Below are 24,457 nucleotides of genomic sequence, written 5' to 3'. Positions count from 1 at the left end.
GTTCAGTCGTAGTCATTCTCATCAGGTGCTGAGTAATTAGTTAACTTATCTTTTTTCCTCCCTTAATATCAAAGAGTCTGTCGATATAAAGCGGAGAAGCTTTAATTGACCCGATCCCCCTGCAGACGACACTTACAGCGCATTGAAAGACGCCGAGTGCCCAAGCTACGTTTCATGGTTACCTTTCTCGCACCTGCCCAGGCAAATCTAGGATTCACCCCGCCACTTAGATCGATAGAAGCAGTTTGGGCGATCGATTACGTATCACCTGTGATGACACGTACGCATGAAATAATACACCGATAGGTAAGTACTATGCAAAAGATGAACGCTCAAAATGACACACAGGGTGGGGAAAGTGAGTGTAACTGCAGGTTTACACACACCAAATCGTTTGTGGCGTTTCATGGTGGTTGGTGTTGTTCTCTATGCTTCTTTGTGTGTGTGTGTGTGTGTGTGTGTTTTCCTGGGTTGGCCGGGATAAGAATAAATTGTGGAGCATATAGTCCAGTTCTGGGTTTGGACACATTTTTGAACATTGCATTTGCAAAGTGTTGTCATGTTTTTGTTGGATTTTGTGTGTGTATTTTGGGGTGGTCCCCCCCCCCCCTTTTACAAGGTCGAGGTGTAGAAGTGTGCACTTAATAAACCTTGTACAGGGGCGGACCTAGTTGTGGATAAGGGGGGGGTTCCAAATTGGAGCAGGGGTCCAGGGGCCGCTCAGGCCCCGGTGGGGTCCATGGGCAAAGCCCTGGTGGGGGGTCTGGGGGGCAAAGCCCCCCAGATGCTGAAGGAATTTTATTTTTTTAGGTCAATCGGAGGCCTCTCGTGGAAGATAACAAGGTAAAAAATAAACGGGTGGGGGGGGGGGGGGGTTCCGGGCACCCAGGAACCCCCCCCTAGGTCCGCCCCTGTTGTAGAGGCAATATCGTACCTGTCCTAAATAAAAGCTCTTCAAAGGGTACCTTAAATTACATGTGCAGAAGTACTTCAATATGACTCTGGCGCATAAGTGAGGGTGTATCATACGACTGTTACAGTGGAACCCCCCTTTTAAGACCTCACAACATCTGAGAAAATCATGTTAGGAGTCTTAAAATGGCAGTACATTTACACACGTTATGAACAGAAAACCTGAAAAATCAAGGTCTTAAACTAAAGTTAAGAAGGGGGAGGTCTTAAAAAAATGGGAGGGGGTGTCTTAAAAGGGGGTTTCCACTGTATCCCATTTATTGTCTGGAACATATGCTTGACAATCTCACAATGTGCCAAATCTGGACTTTTTTCATTTCACAGGCATTTCATGGCTATGCACAAGCACTATCAAGTATCATGAAATGTGACTGCTTGTACCCTTCAGGTAGTGTTCCTGTGTATTTATAGCGTTGACTTCAGCAAGAGTTTGACTAAAAGGGATATAATTGAACTTGAAGGATCAAGTTGCTCTGTCATTTGGTTTAAGAAGCGTTCTTCTTTGAGCAGTAGTACTGGGAACAGTGGATTAGATGGCAAATAATTGTGACAAAAACATGTTCATTACTCCATTGAGCTGAAACTTGGTTTTTTTTTAATCTTAAAAGTTTAACAAAAATATGGTTGATAAATGGGCAGGCACAATAACCTAGCTGTTTGTGGTTAGACCTAACTTCTGATTTAATCACAAATTTGTCATCTTTTGGAAGTGAAATGTATAAACGTTATTTTTGTCCTGTCATTGCTTGGCAGTTTGACATGAGAAATCTGCCACTTTCAAGAGATTTGTAAACAGGTGGAACAGAGCAGCTAGCTAGACTATGGCAAACCCCTTATTGCAACTCAATTTATGAGAGTGAGAAAAATAAACATTTTATAAAATGGGAGATAACTATAAAGCCTTGTGAACTGTGTTGTGAACATGAACTATGTTCATTAACCCCCATCACCCTCTCTCTCTCTCTCTCTCTCTCTCTCTCTCTCTCTCTCTCTCTCTCTCTCTCTCTCTCTCTCTCTCTCTCTCACACACCTCTCTCTCACACACACACACACACACACACACACCACACACACACACACACACACACACACACACACACACACACACACACACACACACACACTGATACTCCTCTTCAGTCCTGCACAAAGTAATCACATCCTTTATCACACGACAGCTCTTCCAACTGACTGACAATAAAGCTCTTCCTCGGGGAATTCCCGCAGTCCCCACCTACCCCCACCCCTTCTTTTCTCCCCACCCCCTCACCTCCCCTCCGCCTTTTCTTTCAGTCCATTCTCTGTCCATGGATCAATGATCGTCGGTGGGTGATGGGGTGGGTCGCTACTGGCAACACCCAAACAGACCGTGCTCTCTGCTATACTATACTCGGTGTAGATGTGTGCACGTGAAACGCAGCACGTGTGGTTGGAATAACTGCAACCTCGGCACATGGGGGTAGGGGGGGGGGGGGGGATATTATGCGAAACATGCTGTGGCAGCCAGTTACATTCTTGCCAGTATTTTTTCCTGGATGGCATACCAGTCCGGGGCGGATTAGGGGGGGGGGTTACAGGGGTTCCGGAACCCCCCCCCCCCCCCTGGCTGTCAAAAAAAGAAGATTTAATACTCACTTTAAAGAAATAATGAGTGGCTGCTGACACCAGTTGATCATGTTTAAAATCAAGGATAAGCCATAATTTGTTCATAAAATAGCTAAAACTCTTCAGCTTCTGGGGGCCAAAGCCCCCCCCCCCAGACCCCCCTAGGGGTCTACCCCCTGGACCCCAGGTTGTAGCCCCCTCCCTCTGGCTTAACTGCTCCGCCCCTGCCAGTAAATGCCGTGGTCAGAAAACACCAATAAAACTTCTGTTTCAGTTGAGACTTAAAACATTTTAAAAAATGTGAGAAAATTAGGAGAGAGTCTTGCAGAACAATTAATGGGAGAATTACGTGGCTGGCCTGTACCGGTGTGACTACAAGACAGCCGCTCGATTCTTGTATTGTCCTCCTGGCAATTGTCTCGAGACCCTGGGTTTGTGCCAGCAGCGTCCGTGAGTTTTACACCTTCATAGACTGACTTTTTAGGACCATAATTTTGACGCGTTTATCGACCACAGTCTGCAGATTGGCTTGTTGGCTGGAATGCGTACAGAACGTTTCGAAAGGCATGTTGTGAAATTACTCCTGATATTTACAATTTGATAGAAGCGAGTAAAGTGAAAGCTTTGCTATGCTGCAACTGACAAAGCTGATCAATATCTTTTGATTGACAGTCGTCAGCGGGTCGAGTTTTGAAACTGACATGCTCTGAGTTTCGTCGTGCACACGCACTGTGTCAATAATACAACAAGTCGTGTTGTCGTGTCGTCGACTAATCAAACTTTCATCGATATTTAAGAGCGTGTGGGTACTATTAACAGCGTGTGACGTATTAGACCAAGGACTGTTAATAGGATTATCCCAGTGTGGATTGTTTTCAGAAAGAAGTTTTTGTTTTTATCTTAATGATTGGTTCTAATCAGAGGTGTCCTATACTTAGCCCTCATACCCAGGACTGTATTAAATGGGTTTAAACAAGCGTGGACTGTTTTCAGAAAGACTCAACTCATTGCTTTATCAGAGGTGTACAATGTTTAGCCCTCAGATTATGTTCTTCTGACTTTTGGGATTGTTCCGCTGAGACCCTGATCGACTGGCAAGGTCGACATTGTGTTGACCTGGCAGTTTCTTTTTCTTATCGGGATTAAAAATCTCAGGTTGTTGGTTGGTTCTGTATGGGATTACTTTGTCAGCTGAGTACCGTTTTGAATTCACAATGACAATGGGTGATTCTGGTGATTCTATGTCCAGCGTTGTAAGAAAGGTACGGTTTTGTGTTTTGTAGCGTAGTTGTGTTGGAATTTTGTATTGTAGTGTCCTGTAGCGTACTCCCTCCTTCCTCTCCCCTCTCTCTCTCTTCCCCACCACATGTGTGTGTGTGTGTGCGTGCGTGCGTGTGTGTGTGTGCGTGCGTGCGTGTGTGTGTGTGCGCGTGCGTGCGTGTGTGTGTGTGTGCGCGTGCGTGCGTGTGTGTGTGTGTGACAAAAGAGTCGTATTGGCGTGTGCTTATTTATCGATGACAAAGAACTCGACCATTCTTCTTCTTTGATTGGACTTTCCTGACTTTGCCGTCCCACATGACTTTGCCGTCCCACATGACTTTGCCGTCCCACCTGACTTTGCCGTCCCACCTGACTTTGCCGTCCCACCTGACTTTGCCGTCCCACATGAAGAAACTAATCTTTACTAGTGCATGAGACCATCCGTCCATCTGCATTGTAGTCATTACCATATGCACGTGCATATAATTTGTATATATATGTATAAACATATATTTAGAATAAAGACCTCTGTTAACACCGAACCTGCTATTGTTTTATGACATTGTTCACGCTTTTATCGATGTCATTTAAGTTCCTGAACATCATGTCGAGAACTCATTCAGCCTCGTTAGTGGTCGTAGAGTGGTGACCCACAAACCATGTCTGGGCCATTCAGGCTTTTGAGATGAGATTATTTTGTTGCTGTTCACGGGTCGTCTGCTGTTTTGACCTTTTAGATAATGGTTTGAAGTAAAAGCTGGGCGCCGCAGTTGTGACACTTTTAATTGTCCATTGCGCCGATTAGGTCAGCTTTTGTTTGTTTGTTTGTTTGTCCGCAGTTACACTTGTCCACTGCGATTGCCCAATGTCTGTTCTCTCCGTGTGTTTGGACATTACCCTTAACTTTCCGTTACTAGTATAGGAAATGTCTTAGCAGTCTGTTGAATAAATGGACACCCCACCCCACCCCACCTCACCCCACCCCACCTCACCCCCGCCTGGCCTTCCTCATCCACCATTGCTTGCTCCGATCCCCGCGCATGATTTGTGTGTGGTGATTTTGGCCCTTGTCTCGTAATGCTTGCTGCCATTGGAACAGTAAAAGCTTTGAAATTGCCTCCATCGAGTCGGTCAGGTCGAGTAGCTTGCTTGTGAGCTCTTTGCCACAGTGGCGCGAGGTCGACCCGATCAATAACTGATCAATAGTCGATGAAGTATGCTCTTACATTATTCTTTCTTTGCATCGATTTCACAACACAGGTGAGGTAGATTAAGGTGCACTGCCCCCCCCCCCCCCCCCATTTTTTCCTAGATTTTGTTACGAGCTGTCGAATGTTCCCATTGTCAGTTTCATCTGGGTTACTGACAAACGAAGAAGTCAAGGCAGCTTTAAAAATATCACCCCCGCACCCAATTCAGAATTGTTTTGTTTTTTGTTTGTGTTACAAAACCTTTTTTTTAATCAATGAATTGAAAATAAATTACAGCTAAAGCAAAGAGAAGAAAAAAAGAAATACAAGCTAAAGCAGATTTAACTCTTAGACTGCTGTTCTTACTGAGCACAGAACATCAGAATCGATTCTCTGCATACCACGCAACTTATCTGTGCTGAGCCGACGAATCAGCTGTCAATAATGAATGCAGAAGGAGGAAACCAATTAAGGCTGTGTATCCTCAGCTGCCCTCTGTGAAAGATTTCTTATGTGGTGTTTACTTTGTTTTTTCTACTTGAACTCTGCCAGTTTATTTGTCCTGTGTTAACATTACGTATCGAGATTACGTACCATTGCGCCACCCTTGTCTTTGACACAGCACACACAGAAACACACACATAGAAACACCATTTGTTAAAATCACACAATAGCAAATTCTAAACTCAAATGGCCACACACAGAAACACGCACAGAGAAACTCCATTTGTTAACATGACTCTATAGCAAATTCTAAATTCATATGGCCACAAACAGAAACACACAGGCTGAGACACTCCATTTGTTAACATGACACTATAGCAAACTCTAAGCTCAGATGGCATCAGATTGTACCATTCAGCTTCCTTGTACAAAAATCCAGGCCCCCCGGATCTACTTGGTTCTTTGCGCTTTCGACTTTGTTAGAACATGCATGGTTGAGTGGGTCAAACGACACATAGTTTTTTCCTCCCTAGATAAGGGATGGTCTTAGCCCAGTGGGTGAAAACCGCGGTGCCTATATAAAGGTACATGTACATGTTTTCATTTGGACCATCATGTAAACCACCACAGATCTCTCCAGGCTTTTAGCGACAGTCAGAGCATTCTTTCACTTGGACACATACCAACAATCAGCAGCCTAGTTGCTTCCTTTTCAGATCAGGGATCAGATACGTTTTTAACCTGAGGCAGTGTAGCTGGGGTCCGCTGTGTTTTGTAAATTGTGTGAAAAATACCATGTAGCCTACATGTATTAATTAGGGAATAGGATGGGGTGTTAGACTTTTGGCTGGAAGAAGGGGAAACCTCCTCAGCTTCGGATTGAAATTAGATTTTTACACTTTTCTTTTAAAAATGAACATCACCTTTTAATAATGTGTGAAAACTCCAGTGAAAATCATCTTATGATTATGGTTTTAGCTCCAGGTGCCTGTGAAAACTGCCATGTATTTCATCGCTTTATTGCCTTATTTAGCAGCTGTAAAACTTGCCCCGTATTCACTGTCTCACCTTCTCAGGCGGCTGTGCTAAATGGCAAGTGACGTGTGCGCAAGTGATACCAAACGGGGGTGTGTTTGTGTTTTGTGTGTTTGTGTGTGTTACTACTGTGCAGTGACGGATTCGAGACGCCATGTGTCGTATAGTTGTTGTTCTTGACTTTCTGTTGCCAAGCTGTTACGGCATTGTTGTGTGTTGAAAATGCCAAACAGACAGTTTGTTTGTCCCCGTCTGTGTTATATAAACAAATCGTATGATTCTCCCATTGTGTGTGACGAGCAAGGATAAGGTAAACGAAACTGCAGAAGGTATACTCTGTCCGCGTGTGTGAGGTGAAGTCAAAATTGACATCAACTACGGATGTCGTACAGAACAGTTTGCTTCTATCAGTTGTGAAAGTGTTTTTACTTAGGTTCTCTACAGACGCCGAGCGTGTCCCAAAACACAAACATGAGGACTTCTGCGGTAAGCTGCGTTTGTGACTGAAACTGTTGAAAGTACAGTTGACTCACTTTGTTGTTTGTATGTAAACATGCAGTTTTCGCAGTTGTGTGAATGTATTGATTTTAGGTATGAGCAGGTGTATGTGATGGTGTCGTCTGTTGCGATGGTTATGTTGTGTGTGTGTGTGTATGTGTGTGTGTGTGTGTGTGTGTGTGTGTGTGTGTGTTAGGTAGGTTCTCACTTTTCCATGCAGGTGCACATTACAGGTGCGATTGACAGATGCGCATTCCTCGTTGTACACTTGACCCAGAATGCGGCTTGTCCGGATCCGGGTGTGCACAACTTTTCTATCCTCCGCTTCATTTAAACTGAAGAGAAGAGAGCATTGTTAAACAAAATACTTCAGAATTCGGTCGTGGGTTCGAATCCCGCCCGCGCCTGGTGGGTTAATTAAGGGTGGAGATTTTTCCGATCTCCCAGGTCAACGTATGTGCAGACCTGCTGGTGCCTTATTCACTTTCATGTGTACAAGACCAAATGCGCACGGAAAAAATAATCCTGTAATCCATGTGAGAGTTCGGTGGGTTATAGAAACACGAAAATATCAAGTATGCATCCCCCGAAAGCGGGGTATGGCTGCCTAAACGGCGGGGTAAAAACGGTCATACACGTAAAAACACTCGAGTGTACGTGTTTCAGCCCATGAACGCAGAAGAAGAAAAAAGAAAAGAAACAAAATACTGTCTAAATATTTCCTTTCATGTTCGAAAATATTTATATTTTATTATATTGTTTGATATATTCTTTCTTGCACATTTGTGTTGGGTGTCGACTGAACTAACCCTGTCCCTCGCTAACCACTGCTAACACTAAAGACATTTAAATCTCAATTTCGTGTCAAGCAATCCGTCACGCTCGTTACATTCGTTCTGACTGACTTACAGAGTATGTACTAAGTCTGTTGCATACATTGGGCACGTGCCTTGCAAAAAATAATGATTATGAAATCCATACAAGATATTACAGTGGAACATCCTTTTTAAGACCTTCAAATCTCTGAGAATATCATCTTAAAGGCACAGTGCAGCTCACCGCCTTCGTTTTGCGTTTTTGTTGCAGCTGAGTGCATTTACAGTTCAAAAATCCTCCTATGGTAGTAAAACAAACCCAAAACTACCCAACGACGACATCTGTGAAGCTCGACAGTTTCTTGTTTACGCGAGTGCATAAATTAACCTAGTTATTACGTGGTGTTTGGTCGGAGTTCGATTCAACTGAGTGGTTCCGGCCTCCATTTTGTTTTACACAAACTCATGATGACGTCTAACATAGTTTGCTTGTGACGTGTCTTTTTGTGCATGATGTGGTGATCTACCTGATCTAAATTTAGATCCAAAAATAGGTCAAGACCAGCCGGGTCCGAGTACGAAATTAATTCGTAAAAAAAATCGCAGTTCTTGACTCTTTGGGTGCAAGTTAATGAAACTTGGTAGTTCTTCAAACGGATAGCTGCCTGAGGTATGACTAAAAGCCCCAGGGGCTCCGTGCACCTGGATTTGACAAGTTCAGTACCTTTAAATGAGACGGAGTCTTAAAATGGAAGTAAATTGACAGAGGTTTTGAACGGAACATCTGAGAAAGCAGGGTCTTAAAAAGGGGAAGTCTTAAATTGGGGTTCCCCTGTACTACACAGTACGCTTTTGGTCATAGTTGTAACGCTAACAACAATAACAATAACAAAACGTTATTGTCCATTTCAGTAAATGAATACATCATAATGCAACATTTTCTTCGACGCATCTAACCGCCTGTCAATAATTATAAAAGACATTAAATAAGAAGTATTTACGAGGACGTGGACACCAACTGTTGAGGGTCCTTGTATCGTCCTTGTATCGTCCTTGTATCGTCCTTGTATCGAGGCTGTGGTTACCCATTTGTAATAGACGAATTCTCAAAATAACTCTGTCGGGTTTGTATGGGTTGTGTAAGAGTGAATGCCCTTGCTTTTTACTCGGACAAACATTGAAGGGCCAATCACTAGCGAGGGGAGTGGTAGAAGCACGTGGACAGGAGCACGTGCACAGTTATTTGTCAGAAGAAAAGCAAGGGTATTCACTCTTTCACAGCCCATACAAACCCGAATTATTTCCGAAAATTGTCCATTATGCATTGCCACAACGTAGCCTACGTGTAATCGCCAAACCCTCAACTTGTAAGGGGTCCTCGTGTTCGTGCAAAAACCTTGAGCGACGATCATATCGCAACCCAGAAGGCTATCGTGTCACATCACAAATCTCTATTTTGACTGATGAGACAGTCTAGTGTATGCATTGTATTAAGAAGTATCTGATTACATTGCATGTAGGTGTGTATCGTTTGAAATTTCCAGAGCGCAACGCAGTGTCATGTGCTTTCAAGTGACCAGCGTGACTCAACATCCTTGTAAAGTTTCAGTGTTTTGATACAGAGAGAGAGAGAGAGAGAGAGAGAGAGAGAGAGAGAGAGAGAGAGAGAGAGAGAGAGAGAGAGAGACATTGAGAGACAGAGAGAGACATTGAGAGACAGAGAGAAAGAGAAACAGAGAGAGAGAGACAGACAGAGAGAGATTGACAGAGACAGAGAGAGAGAGAGGTGGGGGAGAGAATAAATGAAACAGCTTTGCGAGGTCAGTTTCGGTTTCACGTGTACGAGAACTAAACAGTCTTGGAACATGTCAAGTTTTATCAAAACGAAACAGCGTTGCACGCCCTGTCAAGTCAGTGTACCAGAAGGAAACAGTCTTTCGGGGTGTCAGGTCGTAAGGTCTCCTGTAAGGTGTACCAGAGCGAAACAGTCCTGCGCGGGGTTTCAAGACCCATACCGTCCGTTACCTGGAGCGTGTTGGCCAATACCTGACCGGTGTGGAATAACAAGGAGTGGACACAACATCCTTGTTTTCTTTCTGCTGACCTGACCCGGCCTCTACAGTGGAACCCGCTTATAACTTGAAGAACCCCCTCTCCTCCTCGATTTGAGACTTCCCCGTTTCTAAGACGATGCTTTTTCAGACACCCCCCACCTACATATCATCGATAAATTGACCTCGTTTATTAAGGCTCCTTCATTTTTGAGTCCCGATATTGTAAGATGTGTGGAGGTCTTACAAGGGGGTTTCCACAGTACCCGATCAAGCACCGTTCACTCACACAGTACCCGATCAAGCACCGTTCACTCACACAGTCACTTACCCGAATAATCTACCCGTAAAGAGGGTGGGTGTATTATTGCGGTCGTCCCACCCCCAACCAGGGACTGTCCACTATGCTGTCATTAAAGTCTCAGGTCGCTGGCAAACAAACGCACTACTAGCTTCAAGTATTTCGACATATTTCGAGGTGTGCTGTCGCCTTGGATTGATTCAGTATTCCTGTGTATTTGTGTGTGCCTTGACTAAGAAAGGTTCGATGGTTGTTTTACCGCAGCTGTTTCATTCTGACGAGCTTTGTGCAATGGTTTACCCTGCTTTGAGAAACACGCGTACCGGTTTGTGACCTCTTGTGAATAGATCATCCACTTTTTGAGATTGGTTTGGTTTAAAGTACAGTTGAAGTGAAATCGACGGACTCTGCAGTGACATTGACTTCTATATGTAGAGTGTAGCGGATACAAGCATGTAGTGAAATTGACTGGCTCTGCACGGCTCGATCTGATTTTAGTATCACAACTACAAGTTTATAGCAAGTTGTTGTTGATTCTGAATACGTTTATCTTGTATTGTACCAGTGGATGATTGATAAAAACCCTATTTAAAGCAATTGTCTGAGAATATTATACCCATGCTATTGAAGTGTTGTTAAAGTGGAATTGTGCGCTGTGAATTTGACCGGGTCTGCAGTGAAACTGACCGGCTAGCTGTGTTTTCCTTCTACTTCTAGCAGTGTTTGCTTAATCTCTCTGTGTCCACAGTGGTACACGGTCAAGGTTGGGGGGGATTTAGCGGCGACCTGGAACTGATTTGGATCAGTGTATTAGTGTGTCAGACCACCGGAACATTGTGAAGGATTTCACGCGACACCGTTTGTGGAAGTTTTGTCATACCTTCACTGAAAAGTACTGTTCACCTATCGACTTCCGTAGGCGACTGTGAATGAACGAGTGCCGTGATTCATGTGAGCCTTTTATAAATAGCGGCTTACCTAAACCTTACTCACACAAAAAGAACAAGGGTTTCTGTGAGCCTGTACAATTTCTGTGGTCCTTTTAACACATACAGCGGCTTATCTAAACCTTTCAAAAAACAAAAACAAAAACAAAAGAACAACGGTTTTTGTAATGTCCATGGACCTTTACGGCGACTTTTGGTGACATTTAAACAGGTATTTAATGAACAAGTTTAACGGAAGAGACATCTGAGGTTGGGCACCTTGGCTGTTTACTGGTCAAAAATTTACCTGTTTGCTAGAACCAAAAGGAAAGAGAGAGAGAAACTACTCATCATAAAGGATACTTGGAATGACATTTACTGTGTATCCGAAACAGGAATAATTCCGACTTCTCTAGCTGAGCCTTTTGTCAACAACTTCAACGATTGGAGAAACAGCGGTACCCGAAGTTGAATACCTTGTTTTTTGTTATGGGTCAAACGTTCACCTGTGGAGGAGAACGATATTACCTGCATGATTAACATCTGTGGACCTTGAAGAGTTGAATAGACCCGGTGCCCGAGGTTGAATACCTGAAGTTGAATACCTGAGGTTGAATACCTGTAGGCTTTTTACGTGTCAAACGTTCACCTGTATGACGTACAGTGCTACACAGAGAAAGGTCTCTGTCTCTGTCTCTCAGTGTCTGTCTCAGCCTTTGGGACAACAGCGGTGCTAGAATTCCTGAGCGGCAGTCTTGCGTGTTCTCCTGCCGGAAAAACAAAGCAGGCCAGACTTGGCAGTGGACAACTTTGAGACAGCGGCTGCACCCGAGAGATCCCCAAACCTAGGCGGCGATCATTTATTCACCAGCTGTGACAGGCAAATAAATATAACTGCGAGGGCGAGGGAACGAGTCAATAATAAAAATATATATTGCTCGGGTCGGCGACCTAAGTAGAAAGGGAGAGAGAGATAGAAAGAAGAAGACTGGACTGACTTCAGTGTTAGTGGTTTTGTGTGAAGCTGCAACTTCCAGATTTTGTATAAAATTCACAGGTGTTTTTGTTATTTTCAGCAAAGAAATACTAACAACACAGGTGGAAATATGAAGCCGAAACAGTAGTGACTTGTTTCTGGTTTAGTGTGAAGGTGCTACGTTCAGGTTCCAGTGTGAACAGGTGTGACTATTACTGAAACTCTCACAGGTGAAAATGGCCAGCACAACAATTACTACAACTACTTCGACCTTAGCACCTCAGCACAACTTCACAATGGGAGGACCTTTTAACGGTAGTGATGTTACCACTACCAGTATGAACACTTCGTTCCCTCTGGTAAGCGCTCCGGTCACTTTCCATGTGTCACTGACTTCTGCTCTTCTCAAACTGATTTCTTCGTTCTGCATTCCTACGATAATGCGTTCTCTTATAACCTGGTGTTTTCTTTCTCCGGAGATGGACTACATAGACAAATAGAAATTCTTTTTGAGTTCTTTTTCTTCTTCATCTGCGCTCATGGGCTGAGATTCCTACGTAACTTGTGTTTTTTGTGTATGACTTGAGTTCAACTGTCTGAGTTCAAGTATTTCTGGTCTTCAGTTTTGGATGGTTTTTCTTTTGTTGCTGTCTCTGTTTTAATTCATAATTCCTTCATGACCGCTCTTTCTGTTGTTGTTTTGTTTTCTTTCTGGAATAAGGGTGTTTTGGTTAATTCGTCATGTTTCCGTTCTTTGGGCATTATTATCTCTACAAGGCTGTGACTCCAGGGACCCAATGACTTGATACAATCTGTTTTGCACTGTACCATTAGTTGCTGGTTTCCTGGTCTGGTTTGTTCTTACACAAATTCACTATGATGTTTTTGGTGCTGGTTGTGTGTAACCCAGTTACAAACCTGAGGTGTCTGTCTACGTGTATGCATTGTTTTAGTCTCGGTTGTGGTGTTCAAAGAATCTCTCTCTCTCTCTCTCTCTCTCTCTCTCTCTCTCTCTCTCTCTCACGCACACAGGGAAATCGGCTTATCCTGTTCACACATCAGTGTGCATACACGCACACACACGCACGCACACATGCACGCACGCACACACTCACCTCACTCACTCACACACTCACTCACTCACTCACTCTCACTCACTCATGCAAACTCACATTCTCTCACTCACTCATGCAAACTCACATTCTCTCTCTCTCTCTCTCTCTCTCTCTCTCTCTCTCTCTTTTGAGGTCTTCCTCCGGGTTCCCGCCACCGTCTCAACCCCCGCCCCCTCCTCTCCACTCCACTCTCCTTTTTGTATTTTTTTCTACCAAATAATGCTGTCTTTTCTCTCAGATAAATTATCCGCAATGTTGAATGCACCTGTTGTTTGGCTTTAATTTAATTGCGTGTTGTTGTTATTGCTTAATTTATCCAAACCACTTCTCGTGTGTCAGCAGATAGAAGGCAGTAGGGGGGCGATGGGAATTTATTTTGGGGAGTCTTTCTGTGGTTATAACATGAGTGTGTGTGTGTGTGTGTGTGTGTGTGTGTGTGTGTGTGTGTGTGTGTGTGTGTGTGTGCGTGCGTGTTTGTGTGTGCGTGTGTACATGTGTTTGTGTGTGAGCGACAGACAGACAGACAGACAGACAGACAGACAGACAGAAATGCATTTGCTGTTTTTGTGTGCTTGTCATTACTGATTAGCGTATTTTCAAGGCACACTTCAAGTCAAAGGACACGTGCTACCAGTAGTAATAGATCACTTTTCAGACGTGACAAGTACAGTAGATAACTCACCTTGGTGGTGTTAGATTTGCTTTACCCTTTGTGGGTTCATATGTGTTAATGACTCTATCGGAGAACCACTTTTTATATTTAGTCAAGTTTTGACTAAATATTTTAACATCGAGGGGGAATCGAAACGAGGGTCGTGGTGTATGTGTGTGTGTGTGTCTGTCTGTCTGTGTGTGTGTGTAGAGCGATTCAGACTAAACTACTGGACCGATCTTTATGAAATTTGACATGAGAGTTCCTGGGTATGATATCCTCAGACGTTTTTTTTCATTTTTTTGATAAATGTCTTTGATGACGTCATATCCGGCTTTTCGTGAAAGTTGAGGCGGCACTGTCACGCTCTCATTTTTCAACCAAATTGGTTGAAATTTTGGTCAAGTAATCTCTGACGAAGCCCGGACTTCGGTATTGCATTTCAGCGTGGTGGCTTAAAAATTAATTAATGACTTTGGTCATTAAAAATCTGAAAATTGTAAAAAAAAAAATTTTTTTTATAAAACGATCCAAATTTACGTTCATCTTATTCTCCATCATTTTCTGATTCCAAAAACATATAAATATGTTATATTTGGATTAAAAACAAGCTCTGAAAATTAAAAATATAAAAATTATGATCAAAATTAAATTTTTGAAATCAATTTAAAAACACTTTCATCTTATTCCTTGTCGGTTCCTGATTCCAAAAACATATAGATATGATATGTTTGGATTGAAAACACGCTCAGAAAGTTAAAACGAAGAGAGGTACAGAAAAGCGTGCTGTCCTTCTCAGCGCAACTACTACCCCGCTCTTCTTGTCAATTTCACTGCCTTTGCCATGAGCGGTGGACTGACGATGCTACGAGTATACGGTCTTGCTGCGTTGCATTGCGTTCAGTTTCATTCTGTGAGTTCGACAGCTACTTGACTAAATGTTGTATTTTCGCCTTACGCGACTTGTTGTTGTTGCATCTGAGTGTACTGTTCTGTTTGAGGTGTGTGTGTGCATTTGTGTGTGTCTGTATTGTTGTATACTGTGCATGTTTGTGTGTGTCCATTCACACTAGTCTGTGTGTGCTAGCCTTTTATGCTACAATGTATCGATTGAACACTGGATTTTCCTTCTTTGACCCATGTGACGTCAGAGGCCAATAAAAATTCATATTTAGACGGCCAGCCGAGACTACAAAATAGTGCATGTTTGTGTGCGTTCAATCATAAAAACTAAAAGAAATTCTAACCAGAATCGATCGATACATAAATGTTATTTGTATTTTTGACCCAAATATGACATTTTACACAGATCGAGACAGTCAGTGTTCCTCTGAGACTGCACTAGCGGTCGAGGTGAACAGTGACATGTCTCGATCTGTGTAATATATTTTGGTCAAAAATACAAATAACATATAATTTGTTATTGTATGTGGAATGTGTGTGTGTGTGTGCACGGTGTGTGTGTGTGTGTGTGTGTGAGAAATGGGAAGGAAAGGGGATTACAACGAAAGTATGTAACTTGTTTTTTTAGTTCTGATTTTTTTTTCTAGGTAGATAAAGCAAAACATATGCACAAAAATAATTAAAACTTGCAGAATCCTGCAGCCAAGACACAAACAGAAGTCCTAATTTCACAATCCACTTTTGCAGGTATACCCGACTGGTGTGAATGATTCTCTGACCAACTTGACCAACACATCAGGCCTTGATGCCAACACCACACAGAACCCCTTTGACAAAGAAAACATGCCGCAGGAAATGGAGGACTTCTACATCGGCCTGTTCCTCGCCATCTTCTCCAGTCTCTTCATCGGAACGTCCTTCATCTTCAAGAAACTCGGCTTGCTCAGGCTGGCCAAAAACTCCGCCACTAGAGCTGGTGCGTTTTTATTTTTGGTTGTTGTTGTTTTTGTGTGAGTGTGTGGGTTTTGTTGTGGTTGTTTGTTTATGTGCTTTGTTGTTGTTGTGGTTTTTTGTGTTTGTTTTTTTTGGTGGTGGTGGTAAGGGGTGTGTGGTAAGTGATGAATGTATGTTTGTGAGTGTTTGTGTGTGTGTGCGTGTATGTTGGTGTGTGTGTGATTGGTAGAGTTGGTGTGTGAGTGCATGTGCATGCATGGTTGCATTGTGTGTGTGTGTGTGCGTGTGAGTGAGTGCATGCGTGTGTGCGTGTGTCTGTGTTGCAATGCTTGAGTATATCCATCTCCAGCCAGAGATATATCCCAACAATATTATGAAATCATTATCAATTTATTTCAACATTCATTACTTTTTCATACATACAGTTTTCCCGTGACAGGTCAGGAAAACCCAGGACAACTGTCAAAACCTCACACCTCACACAATGCTATATTTACAAAATTACATGTACCGCTATTGATTTAGGTGTCACTGTGTGTGTTTTCCTGATGATTTCAATGTAAACAGGCCACAAAGACTGTGAAGGCCCATCTGTTGGATGTTGTTGTGAAGCAGTTATTGATTTAGGTGTCACTGTGTGTGTTTTCCTGATGATTTCAATGTAAACAGGCCACAAAGACTGTGAAGGCCCATCTGTTGGATTTTGTTGTGAAGCAGTTATTGATTTAGGTGTCACTGTGTGTGTTTTCCTGATGATTTCAATGTAAACAGGCCACAAAGACTGTGAAGGCCCATCTGTTGGATGTTGTTGTGAAGCAGTTATTGATTTAGGTGTCACTGTGTGTGTTTTCCTGATGATTTCAATGTAAACAGGCTAGGCAGACTGTGAAGGCCCAACTGTTGGATGTTGTTGTGAAGCAGTTATTGATTTAAGTGTCACTGTGTGTGTTTTCCTGATGATTTCAATGTAAACAGGCTAGGCAGACTGTGAAGGCCCAACTGTTGGATGTTGTTGTGATTAGCAGTTATTGATTTAGGTGTCACTGTGTGTGTTTTCCTGATGATTTCAATGTAAACAGGCCAGGCAGACTGCGAAGGCCCATCTGTTGGATGTTGTTGTGAAGCAGTTATTGATTTAGGTGTCACTGTGTGTGTTTTCCTGATGATTTCAATGTAAACAGGCCACAAAGACTGTGAAGGCCCATCTGTTGGATGTTGTTGTGAAGCAGTTATTGATTTAGGTGTCACTGTGTGTGTTTTCCTGATGATTTCAATGTAAACAGGCAAGGCAGACTGTGAAGGCCCATCTGTTGGATGTTGTTGTGAAGCAGTTATTGATTTAGGTGTCACTGTGTGTGTTTTCCTGATGATTTCAATGTAAACAGGCAAGGCAGACTGTGAAGGCCCAACTGTTGGATTTTGTTATGAAGCAGTTATTGGTTTACCTGGACGTGTTGACATGTTTGATGATGTATGTGAACAGGCCAAGGAGGCTATGGATACCTGAAGGAATGGATGTGGTGGGCAGGCATGATTCTCAGTAAGTTACATTTTGTTTTGATGTGTTTGTGTGTAATTTAGTTGATTCTGTCAGTTTCTCTTTTCTATTCTGTTTGTATTGTATTCCTTTGCACTACTTTTTACATGTGGACATGCACACACACACTCACACACCCACCGATACACGCATATGCCCACACACACACACACACACACATGGGTGCGCGCACAAGCATGCACACACACACACACACACACACACACACACACACACACACACACACACACAGTACACATCTTCTTCCCGTTTGATCTCCGTCTATGTACGTGTCTTTTTCTCAGAATCTCCGTCCATCTCTTCATGCAACATATCCTATCAAGGATGTCTTCATTGGTGTATATTTGTAGTACCTGTTTTTTAAGTGATAACATGTTAAACCTTCCTAGCACACAGAGCAGGGCGTAACGTAGACATGTTGTTTGGCGTGCAGTGACGTTGGGAGAGTTTGCCAACTTTGCTGCCTACGCCTTCGCCCCTGCCACTCTTGTTACGCCGCTGGGGGCGCTCAGTGTTCTTGTCAGGTAAGCCTGCATTTTCACCTGCATCCTCATCATCACACTGCCTCTCACTGTCTGTCTTTCTGTCTGTCCCTCCGTCACACTTTTTGATCGCTTACAGCTCCAGCATTTGCCGATTGACATAACAAAACATTGAAAAGTAGATTGACCCAATGGTCTATATAGTTGACAGACAAACAAACAATTAATATGATATGAAGGAAACTTATCTGGTAATGTTTTTCAGTGTATGATTGTACTTTTCAGTGCCATCCTGGCGTCGCGAGTCCTGAAGGAGCGACTTAACTTGCTGGGCAAAGTGGGGTGCTTCCTGTGCGTGATCGGGTCCACAGTGATGGTCATCCACTCCCCCAAGGAACAGGAGGTTGCCAACATTGACCAGCTCAAAGCCATGGTGGCCGAACCGGGTGAGTGAGATCATTGTATACAGTGGAACCCCCCTTTCATAACCTCCAAAAATCTGAGAAAATTAGGTCTCAGAAAGGAGGGGGACTTAAAATGGGAGTAAATTTACAGAAATTATGAACTGTAAATCTTAGAAAACAGGACAATGGCAAGGGCGGACTTGGGGCAGACGATCTTTACTGAAACTCTTGGGTGGTTAAAGAACTATTTTATGATTTAAGCCATGGAAATATCCTCATTCTTATTATAAAAACTGAATGATTATTACATTAATTCCTTCAGGTCACTTTCTGTCACTGAAGGTTTGGATAAGGTGTGTTTCTTTCATGCTGTAAAGTTTTGCTACACATTGTTAAAAATTGTGTAGAATTTTTATTTTTATTTGAGTGCATTTTCAGAAAGAAAATGGCTCCTGGGTGTGGTACTACTTTCATAGAATTTATCATATCATTTTGGGCTGCCCCGATTGTGTTCGCTAAATTATTAGTAGCCACTTGAGCTAATATAAAGCAGCCCAGTTAGGCAGATCAGTTCATGAACATTTTGCTGACCAAGAGATAAAAAAAAAAGAAGTTACATTTTTTGAACGTTTTATTGAGGACAAAACATGACGTTTGCAAGGGTCTTGACCAAATAACCTTTAAAGTGGACAAACAAGAGACACGATAGAAAAAAATCAAGAAATGTTGCTGTGACTTATCTTAGAATGTCACCAAGATGGTCGTAGCAATGACCTTAAGCACAAGGCTTCAGTGACCTACACATCTTTGTGCATTGATTTGATTCTAATTGTGGTGTTCTCCTGTGCAGCGTTCATCGTGTACGCGACACTGGTGGTGATCCTGGCTGTTTTCCTGATGGTGCACACGGCACCGCGCTACGGCAGCAAGAACGTCCTCGTCTACATCACCATCTGCTCCAGCCTGGGCTCCTTCACCGTCATGGGGTGCAAGGGGGTGGGGGTGGGGCTGAAGCAGACCATGCGTGGCTACAACCAGTTCACCAACTGGATGTTCTATGTGCTGCTCACCATCGTCATCCTCTGCATCCTCATCCAGCTCAACTACCTCAACCGGGCGCTGGACACGTTCAACACGGCGGTCGTCACGCCCATCTACTACGTCTTCTTCACGTCTTTAGTCATGGTTGCCTCCCTTATCCTCTTCAAGGAGTGGGGCGCCATGAAGATCCAGGACATCCTCGGCGATCTGTGCGGGTTTTTGACGATCATCACTGGGATTTTCTTGTTGAACGCTTTCAAGGATTTCAGCATCACGCTCAGGAGCTTGCCAGGTTTGAACAAAGACGGGGCCAGTGGTAGTGCTGTGGAGAACAACAATTCTTTGACAACGACCAATGATCGTGCCTTCTTGCTTGAGAACGGACAGCTGGAGTCACTGCACACGGACATCATGGTTACGGATTATCAAGACAGCCCAGAGGAAACACTGGCATAGATCTTAGATCTTAAATATGTGTTGTGCATAAGTTTAAATCTTTCCGCCCAAATGGATGTGTGTGTGTGCAAGTGTTACTTAAAGGCCCAAATAGGCAATCCGCAGATGTAGCTCTAGTTTCTTGTGATGGCAACGCTAAATATAGCTCTGTGGCCTTCTACTATAACAAGGCTTGGTGTCCTCGAGACAGATGTTTGTCTTTAAGATAGGACTGCCCCCGGTTACTTGCAAGCGATCTTTGAAGAAGGATGATGTGTGTAGTTGACATGAGGACTGAGCAGCAACAGTCCTGAAGATGTATATCCTGCATGCAATCCCTGCCTTGAAGCAGAGCATAAGACTTCAGTGAGGTTCCCCATTCTCGGCCATTTGGATTCGTCCTCCTAGTGGTGCTTGAGGTGGTTCCAGCCGTTTAGAGCCCATTCTCTATTCTCACGTCCCAGGTCAGTCTCGGTGTATTTGCTTTCTTTCCGCTGAGATCCACTTGAAGGAAAATATTTCAGCAGGAATAGACAATGTTTGGAAATGACTCTTTTGAGTTTGTATGGGTTGCTTTTATTGAGTCAAACTTTCCCACGTGACATTATAGGCCAGTCACTAGCATGGGCCAGTCACTAGCAAGGGGTGTGCCAGTGAAACATGCAAACAAGTAGCATGTGTCCAAAACTTGCCTGAATAAAAGCAAATATTGCTATTTCATATGTTACGTGGATTTCCATTGGTCAATTGGGCAAAACTGAGCTCATTGTAAAAGTGATATCGACAACATTTCCGTCGATATCAGTTTTGATATCGACGACCTCTTTATTGCTTCCCCACTTCAAAAACAAAAACACCTAAATTTAAAAACAAACAAATATATATGAAAATGTAATGATCCCAGAATTTAGTTGAGCTAAAGACTTTTTGAAAGAAAAGATATTTTCAAATACTGAATAGTACAAGAAAGGAGTGAACAAAAAGAAATAATAATCAGGAGGGATTGGAACAGCCAAAACTGAGATAAATACTTAAATTGTAATTTCTTTACAGCAAATACAAAATGTCCAGAGAATTAGCAATATATCTAACATTGACTGACTGTGTGATGATATCTTCTGCTATTGGTCTGTTTCGACAGTGATATCAAAATCTCAACCTCCGGTCTCGATTTTGATATCACTGTCTCAACAGACCATAGCAGAAGATATCATCACACAGTCCGTCAATATTGGGTAGAATGTTCACTCTTTCTTTCACAACCCGTTATTTCTGGAATTCGTCTGTCAAGTATTCATCTCACAGGTCAGTCTGAGTGTACCTGCTTTCTTTCCGGTGAGATCCACATAAAAATTGTTTCAGTAGGAACAACGTATTCCTCTCTCAGGACAATATGCTAGACATCAAAAGAAGAATCACAGTAGTGAATCGAAACACGTGAATGTGGATGTTCCTTCAACCATTGCAAACCAAGCAGACCTCACACGTGAATGTGATCAGTAGGCAAACCTGTTACTTCAGGATCTTCTTCTGTGCACACCCTGCTATAGGATGCTGAAGATGTGTGTGAGCTTTCAGATGTGACATATTATACTTACCACTATCGCTGCAATATTCTGGCTTTGGATTGGTGTTGCTTTGGGGAACCTGCAATTTTTACTTTTCACCATGAAAACAGGTGTTCTTAGAATGCTCACTTTTTGCATTACATGTGAAAAAAGAAACCTGCTGTTGCAGGGAGGTAAAGTTGAAATTGTGAAATATGCAATTGTGAATCAAATCTTTACAACCAGGAAAAAGTGCATAAGCTTTTTTAATTAGCAAACAAAATGAAACAATAGATGTTTTCCAGAAATAATTCTGTCTGTATTTCCAAACGTTGTGGTAGAGTTGCACCCCTCTTTAGTGAGTCGAGCAAAAACACGTGGTTTACCTGTTAAAACCAGCAATCACAGCAAATAACTGACTGGGATGTATATGTTGTGCAATGTCTGCTCGATATGACCTCATTTCTTTTTTAAATACAATTTATTGCAGCAACGATCGCTTGCCCCGAGTGATCGCCGACAACACAACATTGTTTTTTTAATTGTTGTACCTTTGGACTGTGACAGGCATGCAGACTTAGAAAACTAGTTAAGGAACAATAGAAGTTATGTCACTTTTTCTAAGCAATACAAAAGTTTTGTTTGATCATTTATATTTTTTTTATACAATTTAAGACAAACAAGAAGATGCATTTAATGTGATAGGATAAAGGTGTTTTGCAGCCACACATTGTTTATAATACTGTTAAGAGAGAGGTGCCTTACTGCTACAACAATGTAATAATTGTATCCATTGAACATTGGATTTCCCTTCTTTGAGTCCGACAAAAACTCATTTTTAGGTGGCTAGCCGAGACTACAAAAGAGTGCATGTTTGTGTGCGTTCAGTCGTAACAAATAAAAGGAATTTTAACTAACATCAATCAATACATAAATGTTATTTGCATTTTTGACCAAAATATGACATTTTACACAGATCTCGACAGTCATTGTTCACCTCGACCACTGTCTCACGGGAGCACCGACTGTCTCGATCTGTGTAAAATGTCATATTTTGGCCCAAAATACAAATAACGTATACTGTACAGGGTAATGACTAACGTGTGTCGATGGGTGCATAACAGAGATATGTTGAGTGGCTTGAAGCTGTTATTATTGTTCTGTGTTGTGCTGAAATTATCCTGATCAGGTGAAGTCTACTTTGTCCTAAATGTTGACACTGTGTAGTCAAACGTGACTGACTGTAGTAATTCCATTGCTGTAAATATTATCCTTTCTGTCAGAAATTGTGGCAAGGGGATAAAAATTGTTTGGATGCCATGCAGTGTATTTGTTTCTCTGTCTAATAGTCATTGCTGCACCAAGATGTGCTTATACGCATATATATCACATGTGTGCGTTACCACATTTGGATCACATCTTTTTTGTTGTTTGTATTGACTTCATTTATTGTTTGTTTATGTTTGGAAGTGAGCGGACTGCATAAAGTCCTGATTTCGACTGCAATGAAAGTGGGTTGAGCAAATCTGTGTTAATTGTGTGCAGTCAGGATATGCTTGTCTGTACTTGCCTAGAATGAATCTGATCATGATTGGCTTTGAACATTTGTTTTCTTGTGGTGAGAAAAATGTGTGTGTATGTGTTGGCGGCATGGTGGGAGAAGGAGGGAGTTCAGAGAAAGAGAAAGAGATAGAGAGAGAGAGAGAGAGAGAGAGATAGAGAGAGAAAAGAAAAATAGAGAGAGGGCATGAAACAGTGTGTTTGTGTGTGTATATAGTGCAACTGCAATATTTATCAATGATCTCGTTGTCATTCGGTATTTTGGCAATGTGCAGATGTGGTTATATATCAAAATGGTGAGGTTGGGTTTATTATGTACATAAATGAAGTTTTAATACACAGGGAATAAAATCTTCAGATGGAACAATCATGTTGTTTTGACAAAATTTTCCTGCAAATTACATGGGTATGAGTAAGACTAAGAATAGTGGTCAGACAGTATTTCACTTTAATGTGTGTGTGTGTGTGTGTGTATCCATTTTGAACAAAACCACCTCATCAATCATAAGTGTTATCGTGACCTTGGATGAAGCATGTCAAAAAATTTAGTTTATTTCATACTATGTTTTCCTGCGTTTCCCCCTTACGATTCATTTTGTTTGTAATGTTCACAATTACAAATTAATTCTGATGTACAGTGGCTGATCAACGAAACTTGCAATCACTTAATTGCTCAAACCATTGCACCACTGCCTTTCATTGGTCGTGAAGAATCATTTTAAAGAACCTGCCAGAAGTGTGTACCTTAGCTCTGCTTCTGTTTGTCTTTTTCTCCCCTCAAAAATTGGTGTGGGACTAACATTACTGTATGCCCTCAAATGTGTGTACATGTATAACATTCAAGTTTCAGATAGATTGACACCTGATATTGAAGATCACCAAAGTGTGCTATTTCCTTGTCAAGTTATGGAAGACAGTGTGTGTGTGTAAAAATAATTCTTCAATACAAAAATTGGTACAGGCACGGAAGGGTAAGAGTGATCAATGCATGGCAAATGGTGGTCGATTTTACAAGCATTCTTGCATGCTAGCCAAGTACTTGAGATATCATTGGATGATATGATAATCATCACTAAGTAAGATGGTTTTATCTTTGAAATAGTATGCCCCTTTTTGTTTTGGCTGGGACGATTATAGTTTCTTTTTCACTTTTCCTGGGTTTTTTGCAAAAAATGACACATGTACTTGTAAAGAAAAAATATATAGTTTAAAAGTTGGGATTGACATTGTAAAGACCCTAGATGTATGATCTTTGATATAGTTTTCTCTTTTGCTGCCTCAATGTACATGTCATGAAGATCTGTTGTGAATGAGTTTGTGAGACACTTGTGATATTGTCATTTTAATATTCAGTGCTGCTCTGAAGTCTTGAGAAATAAATAACATGTCTCATCCTTTTTCAAATTTATTGATCTCTGCGTTTGTTTGAGTGAAGTTGTGGGTTTGAACAAATGATGCGTTTGCTAGCACTGCGTGTCTACATTTTAACAGACACACACCCTCTGCGACTCTCACTTTCTGTAAGTTTGTCTCTTTCTCTCTTTCTATCTCTCTCTCATACATGTGTTTACCATATTTTCGAGACTACAAGGCGCTTTGTTGTAAAAGGCGCAACGCCCATTTTAAGGTACTTTTTTTCGTTCTGTTGTTGTTGTTGTTGTTGTTGTTGAACAGTCACTGTTTTCGTGTGTGTTTGTTTATTTGTTTGTTTGCTTGTTTGTAATGGGTTATAA

At 42.1% G+C, this 24,457-nt stretch overlaps 2 protein-coding genes across 4 annotated transcripts in view; one reads left to right on the top strand and one right to left on the bottom strand.

The window, feature by feature from the left end:
* Positions 1-24,457, bottom strand: part of LOC138968876 (ubiquitin carboxyl-terminal hydrolase 46-like) — a 158,572-nt gene that overhangs the window by 82,157 nt on the left and 51,958 nt on the right. The window lies entirely within an intron of this gene.
* On the top strand, positions 6-24,128 carry LOC138968871 (magnesium transporter NIPA2-like). Of its 3 annotated transcripts, none has more exons than XM_070341539.1 (6): positions 6-306; positions 15,491-15,719; positions 17,181-17,237; positions 17,689-17,779; positions 18,023-18,183; positions 18,992-24,128. In XM_070341539.1, the coding sequence occupies exons 2-6, from the start codon at positions 15,587-15,589 to the stop codon at positions 19,636-19,638; spliced, it is 1,089 nt and encodes a 362-aa protein (XP_070197640.1). In that variant the 5' UTR covers positions 6-306; positions 15,491-15,586; the 3' UTR covers positions 19,639-24,128. The 3 variants fall into 3 exon arrangements, with proteins under 3 accessions (XP_070197640.1, XP_070197639.1, XP_070197638.1); XM_070341538.1 differs by lacking the exon at positions 6-306 and adding an exon at positions 6,495-6,992; XM_070341537.1 differs by lacking the exon at positions 6-306 and adding an exon at positions 11,406-12,432.

The sequence above is a fragment of the Littorina saxatilis genome, linkage group LG6, assembly GCF_037325665.1.
Source record: "Littorina saxatilis isolate snail1 linkage group LG6, US_GU_Lsax_2.0, whole genome shotgun sequence".
Taxonomy (NCBI): Eukaryota; Metazoa; Mollusca; class Gastropoda; order Littorinimorpha; family Littorinidae; genus Littorina; species Littorina saxatilis.
This window is presented reverse-complemented; position numbering and strand designations above follow the sequence as displayed.